This window comes from Rhinatrema bivittatum, chromosome 2 (assembly GCF_901001135.1).
Source record: "Rhinatrema bivittatum chromosome 2, aRhiBiv1.1, whole genome shotgun sequence".
Classification (NCBI taxonomy): Eukaryota; Metazoa; Chordata; class Amphibia; order Gymnophiona; family Rhinatrematidae; genus Rhinatrema; species Rhinatrema bivittatum.
The window spans coordinates 385476800-385494043 of NC_042616.1; the positions used below are offsets into that span (position 1 = coordinate 385476800).

A 17244-nucleotide genomic window follows, 5' to 3' on the forward strand; every position below is an offset into this window, starting at 1 on the left:
TATCTCGGGCGCATGCAACAAGTGCCCGATTAGATTACTTTCTCCTAAGCGCACATGTCTTTCCTTGAGTAGTAGTGGCAGGCATAGAAAATATTGTGATATCTGATCATGCCCCAGTTTGGGTAGATTTTAGTTTTACTGATCAGGGCCCCCGAACTAGTGTTTGGCGCTACCCTTACTATCTTGCTACTGATGAGAAATTTCGGGAATACATTAAGGCCAAGTGGGAGGACTATGTTCAAATCAATAAGGCCCATGAATCAGAGCCTGTCCTGTTTTGGTATACCGCAAAAGCGGTGATGCAGGGTGAAATTATCTCTTATGTAGCTCAGCGTAGGAAAACTCTTAACCTCCACATCCTGTCACTAAATGCTCAATTACGTAAAACTCGTCTTCACTTGGCGTCATCAGGGAAGAAGGAGGTGAGGACCCAGTACCTCTCTCAACAATACGCCTTGAATTCCCTGATTCACCAGAGAGAGAAAAAAAAGCTTATTATATTACAAATTCAAGTTTTTTCAATACAGTAACAAAGCGGGGAAGTTGATGTCTAACTTAATTACAACTTCATGTGCGAGCCGTTATGTCCCGACGATACGGAGTCCTTCAGGACCGGTACTAAAGGATACCTCAGGTATATTAAATAGTTTCAAGGACTTCTTCACCTCCCTCTACTCCACAGGGGGCTGGAATGCGGAAGCTTGCAAATAATTTTGTGCCCAAGTCTCTCTTCCCAGGTTAATCGCCATGCAACGAGATGATCTCAATCAACCAATTACAGTGGGGGAAGTCCAACGGGCCATTCAACGCTCCAAATGTTTCAAAGACCCTGGCCCAGATGGTTATACTGCAGACATTTTTAAGCTCTTGGAAGAGCAGGTGCCACAGCCGCTGGCATTGGGATTTATGGCACTAGTACAGCAGGGGTCCTTCCCAGTAAACATGAACCTCACTCATATAACTCTTATCCCCAAGAAAGGTAAGGATCCCCTAATGCCAGAATCATACCGCCCTATTTCTATACTTAATTACGACCAGAAATTATTAGCAAAAATTCTGGCGGACAGACTAGCACTTCATCTTCCCACTCTGATTGGTGCACACCAAGTAGGGTTTATACGTCAAAGATACGCCTGGGCTAACATCCGTAAGATACTGGCGGCCATGACAATGAGCCAACAAATGGAAACCCCATACCTATTAGCTTTGACGCAGAAAAGGCCTTTGACAGGGTGGAGGGGCCCTACCTATTTAATATCTTGCAAATGATGGGTTTTAAGGGGTGGTTTTTGAATGCGTTACACTTGTTATATATGAACCCACGAGCCCAGATTATAGCCAACGGAGCCTTGTCAGACATTTTTCCAGTCATGAGAGGTACCAGTCAAGGGTGCCCGTTATCTCACTTACTGTTCATTTTACAGCTAGAACCCCTTTTGTTGGCCATAGAGCAAAGCACAGGTATTCGGGGCATTCGGATGGAACATATTATTTTCAAGGGTGTTGCATTCGCTGATGACTTACTAGTTTTCATCACCGACCCTCAGCCATTGCTGCCCCTCTTACTGCGGTTGATTTGGAGTTTTGGAATTTTTTCTGGACTTAAATTAAATGAATCCAAATCTCAAGCCCTGGCGTATCCAGAGACTTTAAAGAGCCAATGGCCTGATACTTTTCCCTTACAATGGGCAGGGGATAAGATTCGATATTTGGGGGTGTTCCTACCCTCAGACCTGGAGCAGATAGATGGGCAAACGTTCCCGGACTGATCCAGAAGACTGGGAAAATGTTGAATATGTGGGGCACTTTGCCGCTTTCTTTAAGTGGCCGTATCAATATCTTTAAAATGGTTACCCTGCCAAAGTGGCTTTATCTTTTGCAAAATATACCATTATGGCTGAAGAAGAGGGATCTTAACATGTTGAATAGTGCCATTCGCTGTTTTGTTTGGCGGGGCTGGAAACCTAGGCTTCCCTTTGCCTGGATTCAGGCAAGGTGGGGAGATGGAGGTCTGGGCCTTCCCGATTTACTTTGTATAATTTGGCATGTAACTTGCGTGTGCTTCACACATGGTTGTTGGATAACAATCAAGGTGTTGTGCAGGAGGCGGACAGAGCAGTGACATATCCCCAGGCACTTTCTTATGTCCTACAGTCACAGGCTTCATCTCTCTCTCCCTTCTTGTCTCAGTCGGTGATGATTAAACCGCTTAGACTCACTTGGCAACGATTGACTAAAATATTACAGATTTCACGTTTCTGTGCTTACTTCCTTCCGATAAAAGGGAATGTAGACTTTACTCCAGGGTCTCAAAGTGGCTTCTTTCAGGTATGGGAAACTCAAGGACTTTCCTAGTTGGGGCAGCTGCTTACCAGAGAAGGGAAGATAATGAGCTTTACGGAATTTGGCCAAGCTTATGGGTTGGGGAACTCTCATATCTTCCCATACTTACAGATTCGTCATTACATTACCTCATTGCCAGAAAATTCCAAACAGACTTCAGGGTTTGAGGCACTGGATAAAGTTTTTCATTTTGAACGTGCCAAGGTCCCATCTCTGTCCGACTACTCGAATTACCTAAGGAAAGAGGTCCAGCAAGATTTAAGTCAAAATTTGGTGACCCGTTGGAATTGGGATGGGGATTTTTTGGTAACTCTCCAAATATTGAGGGGGTGCTTTCGACGGGTAGCCAGAATTTCTGTCAACCAGTATTATCAAGAAATGCAGTATAAATTTCTATGCCGAGCTTATGTATCCCTTCAAGTAGCATGTCAGCTATCTATGTGCCACAGATGTCAAACGTCAGTGGGCACTCTCTCTCATGTTTTCTGGTCCTGCTCCCAAGTACATAGATTTTGGTGCCAGATAGCTGACTACATGGCAGACATCTTAGACGTGGCCTTTCCCATTTCTCCCTTATGGCTTTTATTTAGATGTATTTCCCCTATTCGGATACGAGATCCTGGCTCCCGCCTGTTACATAAAACTACTCTAGTGGGGAAAAAGATAATTTTGTCGGTATGGCGCTCTACGACTCCCCCACCGTTCTGGGCGTGGTGAAACCAATTTCATGCCTTAACAACCATGGAGAATCTAGCCTCGCATGTTACGCCCCACAAGCGGAGAATGTTCCTTAATACATGGACTCTATATTTACAGCAGCTACATCGAGCCCAGAGCCTGGTCTTGAATAACTGAAGAATCATCCCGCAGCACTGACTCAGCTTCTTTCACTGTTGGACAAATTAATTACTAGGACGAAAGGAGATAGGGGGGAAGGGTGGATTGGGGGAGGTTGCGATGGGTAGATGACTCTTGTAAGTTTGGTTTGGTTTTGTGATGTTCAAGCAGCTCCATTGTTTGACTTTGTAACAATCCTTTAGAGTTGGTAAAAATCTTCAACGCCATGCTTGGCCTTCTGCACCCGCTTGCCTTTCAGCTGTTTTTATTTTTAGTCAAGTCCATGCCGACAAACACAAGCTATCGGACCAAGGCACTCATCTGAGAGGATTCAAATAAATCTCAGGAATTCTCAACTGAAGGAGGGACCATAAGCTATCACCACAGGAAAGCAGGGCAAATTATTCTTTGAAAAAATGTTGGGTTTTTTTAAAGCAATTCCCAGAAGAGATATGCATGTCCACCATCTGCTGGAGACAAAGAATACTGGTGGGCTGTCACTGCATTGGTATATATACACCGTGATGTCAGCTTTGCTCTATCACCTGCTAAAAGTGTATAACTCCCTGGTTCTGGATTCACCTGTCTGAATGCTAAGAAAGCTTCCCTGTGCAGCTTGTGGAGATGAGGACCATCTCAGAATTCAAGAAAACATGGGACAAGCTCAGAGGATCTGAGGGATAGGATGGAACTAAAGCTGAGCAGATCTGGATGGGCCATTTCTATGTGTCCTCATGTTTTGTACTGCTGTCATAAAAACTCAGTTACATTGTGTGATCTGGTGATAAAATTGGCCTCATTCTTTAAAGGGTGGTTTGACTACATTAAAGCCTTTCATGGCACCTTCCTGCTGTGTTATGGAAGAAAAAAACCCACACTAGATTCAAATATACAAAACCAGGCAAGCTCTGCAGACTTAAGAGAACTCTGAACAATGAGGACATTTAGATTGTTTACAAAATGGCAAGACAACAAATAAAATTGATTAGAATGCATTACATTCAATTTGCTAATTGCAAATATTCACTGTTGATCTAAATGGACTATAACTCGGACTAACAAGAAGCCCTTTTTATGGGTGTAGATTCACTAAGAGGCTTTTCTTGGTTTTATTGGTTGAGAGACATCTCTACCCCTTTTGGTGAGCAAGAAGACCTGTACCCTTCTCCAAACTTGTTTGCCTACAAGTAAGGCCACATTGATCTCTAGTCATTTTTCAAACACCATTTGTAAAATGCAACTCTGAGGAAAGTTCAGTGCAGTAACAAACTATAATGATTTGAGTTTTGTATGGTCATGAAAAACTACATACACAAAGCAATTCCACAGTTGAGTTTCAATAATTTTCAGTAAAATTAGTTTTTGCCTTGAAATATGTAAGTCTGATTTGTTTATTACATTTTCTTCTAGACTCACATTTATAGAAACCCTATTCAAACATACATTGGACATCTTTATTTTACATTTTTATATACCGACATCCGTTTGCACATCGTATCGGTTTACACAACTTGAAACTCTGACAGGAAACTGTCAGTTAGGCATAGCCTTTACAAGGAACCAAGTTAAAATATGAGATACGTAACATATACAGGAGCAGGATAACAATGAGGTATGAGAGAAATGAGAGAAGATTAGAGAAATTATTTGGATAACCAGGTTAACTGAAAGGTTATAACCAAAAATTATATATACAAAATATATACATGTGGGTTAAGGACAAAAAGGTGATAACAAATGGGTGGGGGGGGGGGTTAGAGAAGAAGCTAGGAGAAACAGGTGAAGATTGGGGTGGGAGAGGAATCTATTAAAGTTCATGGGTATAGCGGGAGGTACATATGCTCTGTTATTTACAGAGATGATTGCACTAAAGCATTTTGTCTTCAGTAGGGATTGGTGTTGGATGGGAAGGCCTGTCAAAACAGCCATGTTTTCAGTTTTTTTTTTAATTTTGCAGTGGAGGTTTCGGTACGTAAGTCTGGAGGCATGGAATTCCAAAGTGTGGGGCCAGCCAGGGAAAAGGCCCTCTTAGTGGTAGAGGTAAGTTTGGTGGATTTGATGGGGAGAAGGCGTAGCAATCCTTGCTGTGAGGTGCAGGTTGGGCGTGTGGAGGTACATATCATGAGGGGAGGATTGAGCCAGTGATAGTTTTCATGTATGATACTTTTATGAATGAGGGATAGGGTTTGTAAAGGATTCATGATTTGATTAGTAGCCAGTGTAACTCAATGAGGGTAGGTGTGATATGGTCTCTTTTTCTGGAATTTGTGAGGATGCGAGCAGAGGCGTTTTGTAGGAGTTGCAAAGGTTTGGTATAGGGTGAGGGGAGGCAGAGAAAAAGGGCATTACAATAGTCTAACTTTGAAAAAATGATAGATTGTAAGTGTGCGAAAGTCAGAGAAGTAGAGAAGAGGTCGTAGCTTTTTTATTGTTTGCAGTTTGAAATAGCAGTCACTGAGGATGGATTTGATGAAAGGTTTTAGAGTAAGCTGATTGTCGATTTGGTCACCCAGGTTTCGCTTGTGGGTGGGAAAGGGAGTGGAAGCATAAGATGGGGGAATGGAAGGTAACTGACATTGAGAAGAGATAATGAGGAGTTCGGTTTGAGGGTTAAGGGCAAGATGCATGTCAGTGAGAAGTTGTTTAATGGTGGTTAAGCATGATTCCCAATTTTGGAGAGCAGCCTGAAGGGAGTCTGTGAAGGGGAAGAGAAGTTGAACATCATCTGCGTAGATGAAGTGTTTGATGCCAAGGTTAGTGAGGAGGTTGGTAAGGGGGAATATGTAGATATTGAATAAAGTTGGAGAGGGCGGAGCCTTGGGGGACACCTCTGTCAAGATTGATTGGTTCAGATTTGTTGTTGTCCATGACGACTGTATAGTGACTGTTTTGAAGGTAAGATTTTATCCAGGAGAGCGCAGTTCTGGAGATGCCAATGCTGATGAGGATGCTGGTAAGGATATTGTGATTGACAGTATCGAAAGCAGCGGAAATATCTAACATTACGAGGAGGTAGGAATTCCCGGTGTCCATTCCTTTTAGGATAGTGTCTGCAAAGGAGAGGAGTAAGGTCTCGGTGTTGAGGTGTTTCCAGAAACCATATTGTGTGGAAGGAAAGATGTTATGTTGTTCAAGATAGTCAGAAAGATGGGAGTTGACAAGTCTTTCTAGGATTTTTGATAGGAAGGGAAGATTGGAGATAGGTCTGAAATTAGTTAAATTAGAGGGATCCAGATTAGGTTTCTTGAGAATGGGTTTCACCATGGCTTGTTTTAGCGAGTTGGGGACTGTTCCTTGTTCAAGGGATTGGTTAAGGATGGAAGAAAGAGGTTTGGCAATTATTTTGGGAATAGAAAGTAGGAGCTTTGTAGGGATAGTTTCAGCGGGGTGAGAGGAGGGTTTCATCTTTAAAATATTTTCAATTTCCAGGGAGGAGGAGGTGTTCGAAAGAAGGAAGATTGCTAGGCTGGTTGGTGGTGGGAGGTATCACGTTTTGGGAGTTGATGGGGAATTGAGCAGAGAGGGTAGAGATTCTGTTTTGAAAGAATTGGGCTAGTTCATTACAGCGTTTATTGGATGTCAGTTCTTGCAGTTGTGTTATGGTGGATCTGGTAAGGTTGGAGATTATGGTAAAGAGGGCATTGGGATTGTACTGGAGGTTGTGTATCTTTTTTGCATATTATTCTCATTTGGTCTGTTGGATTGCTTTTCTGTAGTTATGCATGAGTTGGTAGTATGAGGTTTTTGTAGATGGGGAGGGATGTTTTCGCCAGCATTTTTCAGCAGTTCTAAGTAGGGTTTTGAGATTCTTGAGTTCAGGGGAGAACCATGGTTTTTTATTTGGATGGGTAGGTTTGATGGTTTTATTTATGATTGGGCAGTTTCGGTTAGCTATCTTAAGGGTGACATCAAGCCAGGAAGAGATTGCGTTATCAGCTGGGGAAAGGGAAGCACTAGATTTTTGAGCAGACTATCAAATTGGACTCGAGTATTTTTTTTTTTTTACACAAGTGCTAAATGTAAAACAGACAAACATCTGTATATCAAAAATGAAAATATTAAAAAATGGTTTCCCATAAGAATCACCAGGTAACATTTTTTCATATCCTACTTTCTGAAATATATAAAAAAGATTTCAGTAAATCTGTTTTACAACTAGTGCGTCTTCACAGCTGATCGTCTGCTATGGAAAAAACGTCACTACTGCCTGATGCTCAGATCCAGGCCACCACCTGAACTCTGCTCTTAGCACCTCTCAGCAACAAGAGACCACTGGTGGCTCTCAAACTTCTGTAATCATACATGCCTTGTCTTCCTAGCTACAGTGTGTTAATGGGCAACATGCAGGGTGCAGATAACTGAACTATGCTTTCTGCAGCATATGATGTAGACAGTACCACCTCATCTTCACCATCCTGAGCTCTTCCAGCCCTCTATCCTGTCTCCAGGCTAAGCAGGACAGGTGAGTATGAACTAAGTAATGTATGTGACTTACTGTGAGAGTTGGAAGTAGCAGCGGTGAAGGAGGTCTGGCGGTCATATACTGCAATCGAGGTAACTAACTTAACTCGCTGCCTGCAACACACCAACTTCTACCTTATCCTCTTCTGTGTATATAGAGGGAACTGGTGCATGGACTGAGACATGTGGTCCATGGATGGATTCATGTGTCTCAGTCCTCTTCCCCCCTCCATTTTAAAGTTTGGATGAGACTGGTGGGGTTTCCAGTGCTTCCCTAGTTCTTTTGGCCATAAGTGTCCTCTCCATGTTTACACTGCCTTCTCCCTGGAGGTTGGTATGCCACACATTTTTGTTAATGTAGGTTTGTCTTGGGTTTGAAAAGGTTGGAAAACTGTTATAAACTGTGACAGATTACTACCACAATAAGTAGAATATAGCACTGTATTTACAAAAAGTTGACAAAATGATCTCATTTTAACATGAAATAGATCATATCTAGTAATGTGGATGGGCTAAAAGCCAATGCATTTTTCCTGAGATTATAAAATGGACAGAATCAATTACTAATATGTTAATACATGGAGCTAGAGGTGACAAACTTGTAAGAGATAACTGGAGTTAATCACAAAAAAGACATCAGGGGAGAATAGGTGACAACCGAAAAATTATGGATAAACTGTAATAAAATGGCTTTTGCAAAGATTTAGAAATAGCTTTCAAATTAATTTTTGCACAGATTAAACCAGACTACCATGTAAATGTAGTTATCTGCTACTGCTGCAAAAAAAATATATTAATTCAAATGACAAACCACATCTCAAAGATAATTAAAGAAACAGACAACTGGTCTTTAAAGTTTATTAAAAATTAAAGAATAGAAAAAGCTTTACATAAAAATGTCAGATTTTAGCTCCCACATAGTTGTCCCAGAAAAAAAAATGTACACATGATATCCTCTTACCACCTGTAGCACACAAGCCACAGTGATAACTATGTTAATTCATTTTTTTTCACCATAACAGTAATGTGACATGATGTACTTCCTATCACTAGCTATAAAAATGCACACTACCTCAGGACTTCAACAGAAGTCTGAAGCAATTTACTTAATGTATGCTTGCATTTAAAATTATTGCTAATGTGTAAATATGACACCTGCCTATCTGCATGTATATATGGTATATTGCATGACCAGGTCTACAATAAACTGTATCAAGTACTGCAGACATATGTGCTACTCTACTTTGGAATGTTAACCCCCATATCTGACTGTGGGCTACTCTGTGTAAAAGGCATATTGTTTTAAAGCTGTGTCTTACTAGTCGCCAATTTTTTTTAGTTTTGAACATTCACATCTCTGTGCTAAAAAGTCCACTTCTGTAATATCACTACACTGTCATGGCAGTATGTATTCATCTTTAATCTTCACTAGTGGACACCATCCAGCTACCCAGTAGTATTTCATAGGGCAAAAAAACCCTATATTTAAAAACAGGAAGCAAGTTGCATCACACATGGCATCTAACTCCCAGGACAACTGTGGTGCTTTTAAAACTTAAGATTGAGGATGTACATTTCTTATTCAAAAATGTAATAAAGACAGTGGTTGTCATGACAAAATACACTTGCATAGTATACCTGTATGCATCAGTAAATTAAGTGCCAGTCATGCAGACTGTGTGAAACAAGAATGTGTGCTTCTGCAATACATTAAAAGAGAAGTCTATTAATGCATACAGCAGCTGAAGTATGTATTAGCTCTTAAAAGAACAAATGCACACTGCTATACAGATTCCATAATGGAATCAACAATTTCCTCTCTCCACATTCCTTAACCTGGGTACCCCTTCTCAAAACAGATGTCTAGCCCCAATCATTAACAGGTTACATTACTAAAACCCACCAAAGCACTTCATTGTTCACAATTTGTCATTACAAATGTAACCCCCCCTTCCCCACACACACCCCTTCAGAAAACCTTATTCTGGCACTTGAAATGCTGGGTTATTCGTCAAAAACAAAACAAAACAAAAAACCAGTTTAAAAGGCATGGATGCCAGAACAAGACAACTGAGGTCAGATTAATCAATTCAATAGGATAAGCAGAGGCCAGATTCTTTACTGATTTTGAACAACCCCCCCCAACATTTTAGAGTCAGTGGCCCAAAACTAGCATTTTCATTGTGAACTAAGAAGCCTCAAGTGTCGAACTAAACAAAGCCTGTGTGCAGCACTTGCAACACTGCTCACGGGAGATTTCATCTGCTGAAGACTAAGAACCCAACTTAGGTAACAACTGTGGAAAGGACCTGTAAACAGAAAAAAAAAAATCTTCCTCCCTTTAAAACATAACTTATGTGATTATGAAATTAAATTAAAATTATTGCACAAATAAGTTCTTAATATTTACAAAAAAAACATTCTGAAGCAAAAGCAGCAAACTTTAGTTGCAAACTACTTGCAACAAACTGGACTTGCTGCAAAATGAGGCCTGGAGACAAATGTCCCCTGCTGTATAACCCCTTTCTCCCCAGAAAGAAAAAAAAAATATATGGATAAGAATAAAAGGAAGATAACCACAAAAAAAAAAAAAAAAAAAGCTGGTGCATCAACAGCAAATAAGGCCTAGGTATATAAGGTCTGCAGTTCTATTGCCAGAGCTGCTTCGGTACTGAATGAACTATGGAAGGCAAAAAAAACTTCCACATATAAGGCTTCACAAATATGCACAATCACTACTTTAAAGAAGGACTGGACCATCACACAAAACATGCAAAACAGATCAGTTTCAGATATCCAGCAACGTCCGCCGAGTGGTGTGCCCAGAGCTGGCCTGTTCCCCACTCTTCTTGTCAAGTCTCCTTGGCTGCAGTCCGAGAGGGGGGAAGTCATCCTGGCACCAGCCACTACCTGCTGAGGCTGATTGGTAAGCTGTCTCGCGTGTGTTTTTTCCTTCTCCAGCTGTTACGATTATACTGGTAGTGTCCTCGGTTAGCAACAGGCTGTTTCATACCTCCATTTCCTAGAGGACTGTGACCATTATCTTGATTATGGTTATAAATGCCTTTCATGGCATATTTGATTCCACCATGCTGTTAAAAAAAAAAAAAAAAGATTAACATCCCCAAAAAAGAAAATTGCAACCTCCCTCCATCCACCTCCCCTAAGGAATAGGCTTTCTTTCATCAGATTTAATTCCTTAAATCTCCACCGAATAGACCACAAATTTAAGCTAGATTTTCTATTTCTATATACAGTTAAAAAGGCAACTCCAAATACTATGCAGTGGATAGCGTTTCAAAGGTTCACAGGGCTCCATTCACCTTGTTGGAGGCCATACAGCAGAAAACCACAAATAGCAAAAAGTAAAACCTGATGTTCAGAAGATTTTGTCATTATGGCCTGAAAATATATTCCGAGCATGGCACAGCCCACTGGTTGCACCATTAATATCTAATACTCTGTCTATATACACACACATTTACAGCCTGATTTAACAAAGATTTTTTTCTCTCATAGATACAAAATGGGAGAAAAGCTTTAGCAAATCATGGCCTTAATTTGCTTTCCAGAGCCTTCAGATCCAAATACATTTACTCCTGGGATGAAGCACTGCTGGAGTCACACAGCTCCTATATTGTCTATCATGAGCCATTTTGACACTATTAAACATTTTTATGATTTGTGGGGAGCCCCCCCCCAAAAAAAAACCAAACAAAAAAAACCCCACACAAACCTAGATGAAGCCCTTAAAATTATTTTAACATTCCACTATTTTTCAACACTGCTCAGTTTCCCATGCAAGTGTCGTTTTAAGACTAGTTCTGTTTTTCCTGAAATGCTCTCTTTAGAGCTGTCCTGGCCTACCCTAACTACAAACTCATTTACAACATCCACATCAGCTCCAGTATCCTCACTGAAAATCCTTCTTTTCCTTTACTTCTCCCTTTATCACCCCCCTCAACTTATGCTCTGCTCACCGCATGCAACCATATCCTGCCATCAGCTCAAACAGAACATCTATACACAGTAATGATGGAATATCACAAGACATTCATTACTGCTATACATTTACAGTAGCACGTGCCCTATTCCCATTCATCCCCATGCCAAACCAGACTAATATTTTCCAGCATACAACTTCATACCACATATCATACTTCTGCAGTCACATCTTCTATCTTGCAGAGTATAAAAACACAGCACACAAGGAACAGATGAGAAATATGCAAAATACAGAAGGCTCATTTATAACCATCTTCCCACACAATGAAATAAAACACATGGCTGCTTTGCAACAGGCTCCTCCTTAGGATGTGGGGTGGAGTGGACTTGGACTCCAAGATCCATGGCGTCTGCTCCTCCAGGCAAAGGATCAGCATGTCATGATGGGGCTACAAGAAAGATTAGAAAATCAGATACTAAAACCTTACCAGACCAACATAGGACATCCTAAGCATACCTAATAAGGAAAGAATATAAATAGGCGGTAGTCAAGGTAAGAAACTGGAACAAAATAAGTCTATTTTATTTACACAGAACCAGGGCATGTGCATGATAGCTCAACCTTCCACAAGAGCAACATGCACAACAAATCTACAAACCATGCTGCACTGATGGGAAAACATGAAAAGCAAGCATCAATAGAAAAAAAACAAACTGATAACTGAATTCAAGAACACAACAAAGGAAAATGGATTCTTACCTGTTAAGTTTTGTTCCTGGAATACCACGGATCAGCCCAGACTCCTGGGTTTTGCCTCCCTTCCAGCAGGAGACAGAGAAAGTTTCACTGATACTGCCATATAACCTGGAGTCTAGTAGAAGTGAAATCCCAACTGGCCGAATTTTACTCATTTGCACGAACTGCCTCATGGGCTACAATTATAAAACATACATATTAACATAAAAGAGTATATAAAAAATGACTTGCATATAAATACAGAATCAGATTAAAAACATGTAAAATACATACCATATATAAAATATATTAATTTCACAAACATACCAAAACAGGAACAGAAAAAATATAAAAATGAGCGAAAGTACAAAATATCTTTGTAACAGAGAGGGTTGTGCAACTAAAGGTTGTAATTTATACCTTTGTTCAAGTAGTTCTATGATTTCCAAAGCACTTTCTTGTGGGATATTTGTATAGAGAGATACTATATCAAGTGTCACTATTAGGATATCATCTTTTATTTATTTAAAGGTTTTTTAAGTAACGCGGCACGTTCCAAACATCACCTCGGTTTACAATGAACCATAATTTAGCAACAGGCTTTAAAATCAATTTAGAAAGAACAAACATATCTCAAATGAGGTCAATGAACATAGCAATAAATCAACATATAGTACAATTGAATCCAGCCTAATCTCCTGGGAGAAACTATGTATAATTAGGTACATTCAAGCAAATGCAGTAAGAGGAGAAAGGATTGGGATGTATTTGGTGTGGGGTAAGAAGTGTATGAAAGTACATTATGTATTCAAATGATTTTTACCAGAGAGGTGACCTTAGAGTTAAAGTGTGTGAAGGAGAGGGGAAGGAGAGGACGGCAGTTTGAAGAGTAGGAGTCATTATGTATAGGCTTGTCTGAAAAGCCAAGTTTTTAAGTTTTGTTTGAATTTCTTGTGGCAGGGCTCCAGGCGCAGGTCTGTGGGCATTTTATTCCAAAAGTTGGTTCCTGCTATGGTAAATGATCGTTCTCTCGTTGAAACATGCTTGATATGTTTGAGCGTGGGAGTCTGGCTTGGTGCCTTGTTCTTGTAGGTCTATTTGATTTGTGGAATGTAAAATGGTCAGAGAACCATTGCATATCTTGGTTGTAGATGGATTTGTGTATGAGGGTAAGGACTTTGTATGTAATCCTAGATGCTACTGGTAGCCAGTGAAGGTATTGGAGTACGGGCGTAATGTGATCATGGTGGTGTGCGTTGGTGAGTATTCAGGCGGTTGCATTTTGTAGCATCTGTAAAGGTTGTAGCAAATTTTTTGGCAGTCCTAGCAGGATAGAATTACAGTAGTCCAGTTTTGACAATATTGTAGCTTGTAGAACTGTTCGGAAGTCGTGCGGGTGCAGGAGAGATCTAATTCTTTTTTGAGTATGGAGTTTAAAGAAGCCATTTTTGACAGTGGCCGCAATGAATTTTTTTTAATGAGAAATGGTTGTCTATGATAATACCGAGGCTGCGGACCTGCTGTAAGGCGAGAGGGCCAGCTTGTGGATAATTGGTAGGGTTGAGGGGGGATGTTGCTTTGTGGGGAGATGATGAGTAGCTCTGTTTTGCTCACTGGAATGCTTTCTAGAATTGTAATATGCGATGAACCCTGTACATACGATGAGATCTTTGGGACATTCGGTTTGAGAAAAGTCCATAAAGACAGACAAAGGTTCCAGCAGGGACCCTATAGCAGAAATAATTGGACTGCCAGGCAGTTCTGTCAGTGATTTATGTATCTTGGGTAGAGCATAAATAGTGGGATGATCTACTGTAAGGAATTTGCTTTGGATAATAAAGTATCTATTTCTTTCTTTACCATGGTAGTCGGATTCTCCTTTAACTTAGTGTAAAATAATGTGTTAGACAGTTTCTCAATTTCATTTACATACTGGTCCCTATCTAAAACCACAACGCCATCTTTATCTGCTAGTTTTATAATTATATTCTTATCACTACTTAAGATTTCAACAGCTAATTTCTCAGACTTAGATTATTGGTGTGTTTAAACTTTCTTTCTTAGTTAAATCTTCTAGAACTAATGCCTAAGTATGGATTATTGGATTAGTTGGCCCCATTGGATTCCATTTCATGTTAGGTTTCACAATGGATATATCTTGGCTTTTATGCCCTGTATTTGAAAAAATATCCATGATTTTGAGTTTTCTTGTGAATTTGAAAAGTTCAATTCTCATCTGAAAGGTGTTATACGAGGGGGTTGGGACAAAGGATAAACCCTTATTCAGTATGGAAACTTCATCTTCACTCAGTGTACATTTAGAGATAACACTTATCTTCATTACATAAGAACATGCCATATTGGGTCAGACCAAGGGTCCATGAAGCCCACCATCTTATTTTCAACAGTGGCCAATCCAGGCTATAAGTACCTGGCAAGTACCCAAAAACTAGGTCTATCCCATGCTACTGATGCTAGTAATAGCAGTGGCTATTTTCTAAGTCAACTTGATTAATAGCAGGTAATTGACCAGTGTTATTTAATAATACAGATTGTATTGTGGAAACGCTAGACACGCTGACTTAGACATCAAACAGAGCAGATGTAAGATTCTATAAATCTTATTATATACATGCTATTTATGCATTTTCTAAATGGAGACAATGGTCAGAATAAATGTATTTAGAGTATGTTATCTAATTTGATTTGAATATAGTTATATGTCCAGGTGAGGACGAGGCAACCCCAAAATGTATACTTACATCAATTTTTCTTTACAAGTCTATTTTCATTGAAAAGTACATTTATGCTATAACTAGTTATTGACAGAGTATACATAGAGTGCGCCCTAAGGCAATTAAAAAAAAAAAAGCTGCAAGCATTAGTTGGCACATAGGAAACAGTATACTATAGATTACATTTTTTAATGATGTACGTCACCATATATTTAGCCAAAAAAAAAAAAAGAATGACCACATAGGAACACATGCCGATTTACACTGGCTTCCAATTGAACAAAGAATACAATATAAGACACTTTGTATAATTCATAAACTAATCCATGATGAAAAAGCAGACTGGCTCAACGCTGCACTGCCTGTACATGTACCGCAAAGAAACCTGAGATCTGCTAATAAGGCTTTACTAACTGTCCCCTCTGTCAAATCAGCACGCCTCACGCAAGTAAGGGAAAGAGCACTGTCACTGGCTGGTCCTGTGCTATGGAACACCATGCCACTCGAAATAAGGCTGCAGAGAAATTTGAAAATATTCAAAACTAATCTGAAAACCTGGCTATTTAAACAAGCTTTTTACAAAGATAAAGATAAGGAGAAAAACGGTTGAATGATAGGGACGCACCAAACTAGAAGTTATTACTTTTAACCTACAAAATGCATTTTAATGTTAAATTAAAACCGCATAATATGTTCCGAACAAATAAGCTGACAGTTTTTGACACTAAATTGGTACCGTTCTATGATGGCACATGGTTAATTTGCAATCTATACCACTCATATTTTTCATTAATGTGCCTTTTTGTAAACCGTTGTGATGGTTATCTAACTCAACGATGGTATAGAAGAGTTTTTAAATAAATAAAAACCCAATATGCTATCATTTTTTGACCACATTTTTCTAATTACACTTTTTAATTATATCGGTATTGTATTGCTATATTAAAAGGAAATTTTGACACCATGTTTTTATTTATTTTATTGTAACATTGTAGACATTTTAGAACAACATTGTATCGTGGTAACAAAGGAGGATTTTAAGGACCATTGAGCGAACTTTGCAGGTAGATATAACTTACAACCTTTAGTTGCACAATCCTCTTTTAAAAAGATATTTTGTACCTTCACTCTTATTTTTATATTTTTTCTGTTCTGTTATGTGTTTGTGTAATTAATATATTTTATATATAGTATTTATTTTACATATTTTTAATTTGATTCTGTATTTATATGTAAGTCACTTTTTATGTACTCATTTATGTTAATATGTATGTTTTATAATTGTTGTAGCCCCTGAGGCAGCTCACTCAATTGAGTGAAACTTGGCCAGAGTTGGGCTTTCACCTCTACTAGACCACATAATAAACAAATCCTTGTTTTTACCGATTTCTTCTTGATTGCAACTTTGACACTTTGGATCGGCTTCAGTCCTGTTTCCTGGGACCATATGACCCGGAGTGCCTCCTGCAGTTCCCTCAGTATTGACCTGTACCCAAGTCAAGATTATACCTCTACAATGTTAATGCAAATACATTTCTACAAACGAGCAAGGGGAAAAAGACCAAAACTGATTGTCCCCACTCTAATTCCACAACAGAAAAACAATTAAAAAACCTAAGCAGCTCTGCAGCCTACATACAACCAGGACTCTAACCTAAACACGAGTGGTCTCTCCCCCACAACAGGGTGGGACTCTGGACTGATCCGTGGTATTTCAGGAACAAAAATTAGCAGGGAAGAACCAATTTTCCTTTCCTGCTCATACCTGGATCAGTCCAGACTCCTAGGATGTACCCAAGCTTCCCTAATTAAGGTGGGACTGCGAGAGTCCCACTCAAAAGAACACATTCATCAAAAACCCCTGGTCTCTGGGGCCTGGACATCCAAACGATGTCTGGCAAAAGCGTGCAATGACTTCCAAGTAGCCGCCCGACAAATCTATGGCGATACCAGCTGGCATTCAGCCCAAGAAGTTGCCTGAGACCTAACTGAATGAGCTCTCAATCCTTCTGGAACTGGCCTCTTTCAACTACCTCGCTATCAAGGACTTTGAGGCCTTCTGCCTTTTCCTAGGACCACTCCATAGCACAAAGAGATGGTCAGACACCCTGAATTCATTGGTGACTGATAACGCAATAAAGCCCATTTCACATCCAAACATCTTAAATCTTTAGTGTGCGGATATGA

The 17244-nt window shown here is 39.8% G+C and overlaps 1 protein-coding gene across 4 annotated transcripts in view; it reads right to left on the bottom strand.

The window, feature by feature from the left end:
* Positions 1-8483: 8483 nt before the first annotated feature.
* The window catches only part of TENT4A (terminal nucleotidyltransferase 4A), a 178414-nt gene continuing 169653 nt past the window's right edge, over positions 8484-17244 (bottom strand). For all 4 annotated transcript variants that reach the window (XM_029590012.1, XM_029590011.1, XM_029590010.1 and 1 more), the window contains one exon: positions 8484-10733. In XM_029590012.1, the coding sequence (XP_029445872.1) occupies positions 10548-10733 (186 nt within the window). In that variant the 3' untranslated portion in view covers positions 8484-10547. The remainder of the gene's footprint in view (positions 10734-17244) is intronic.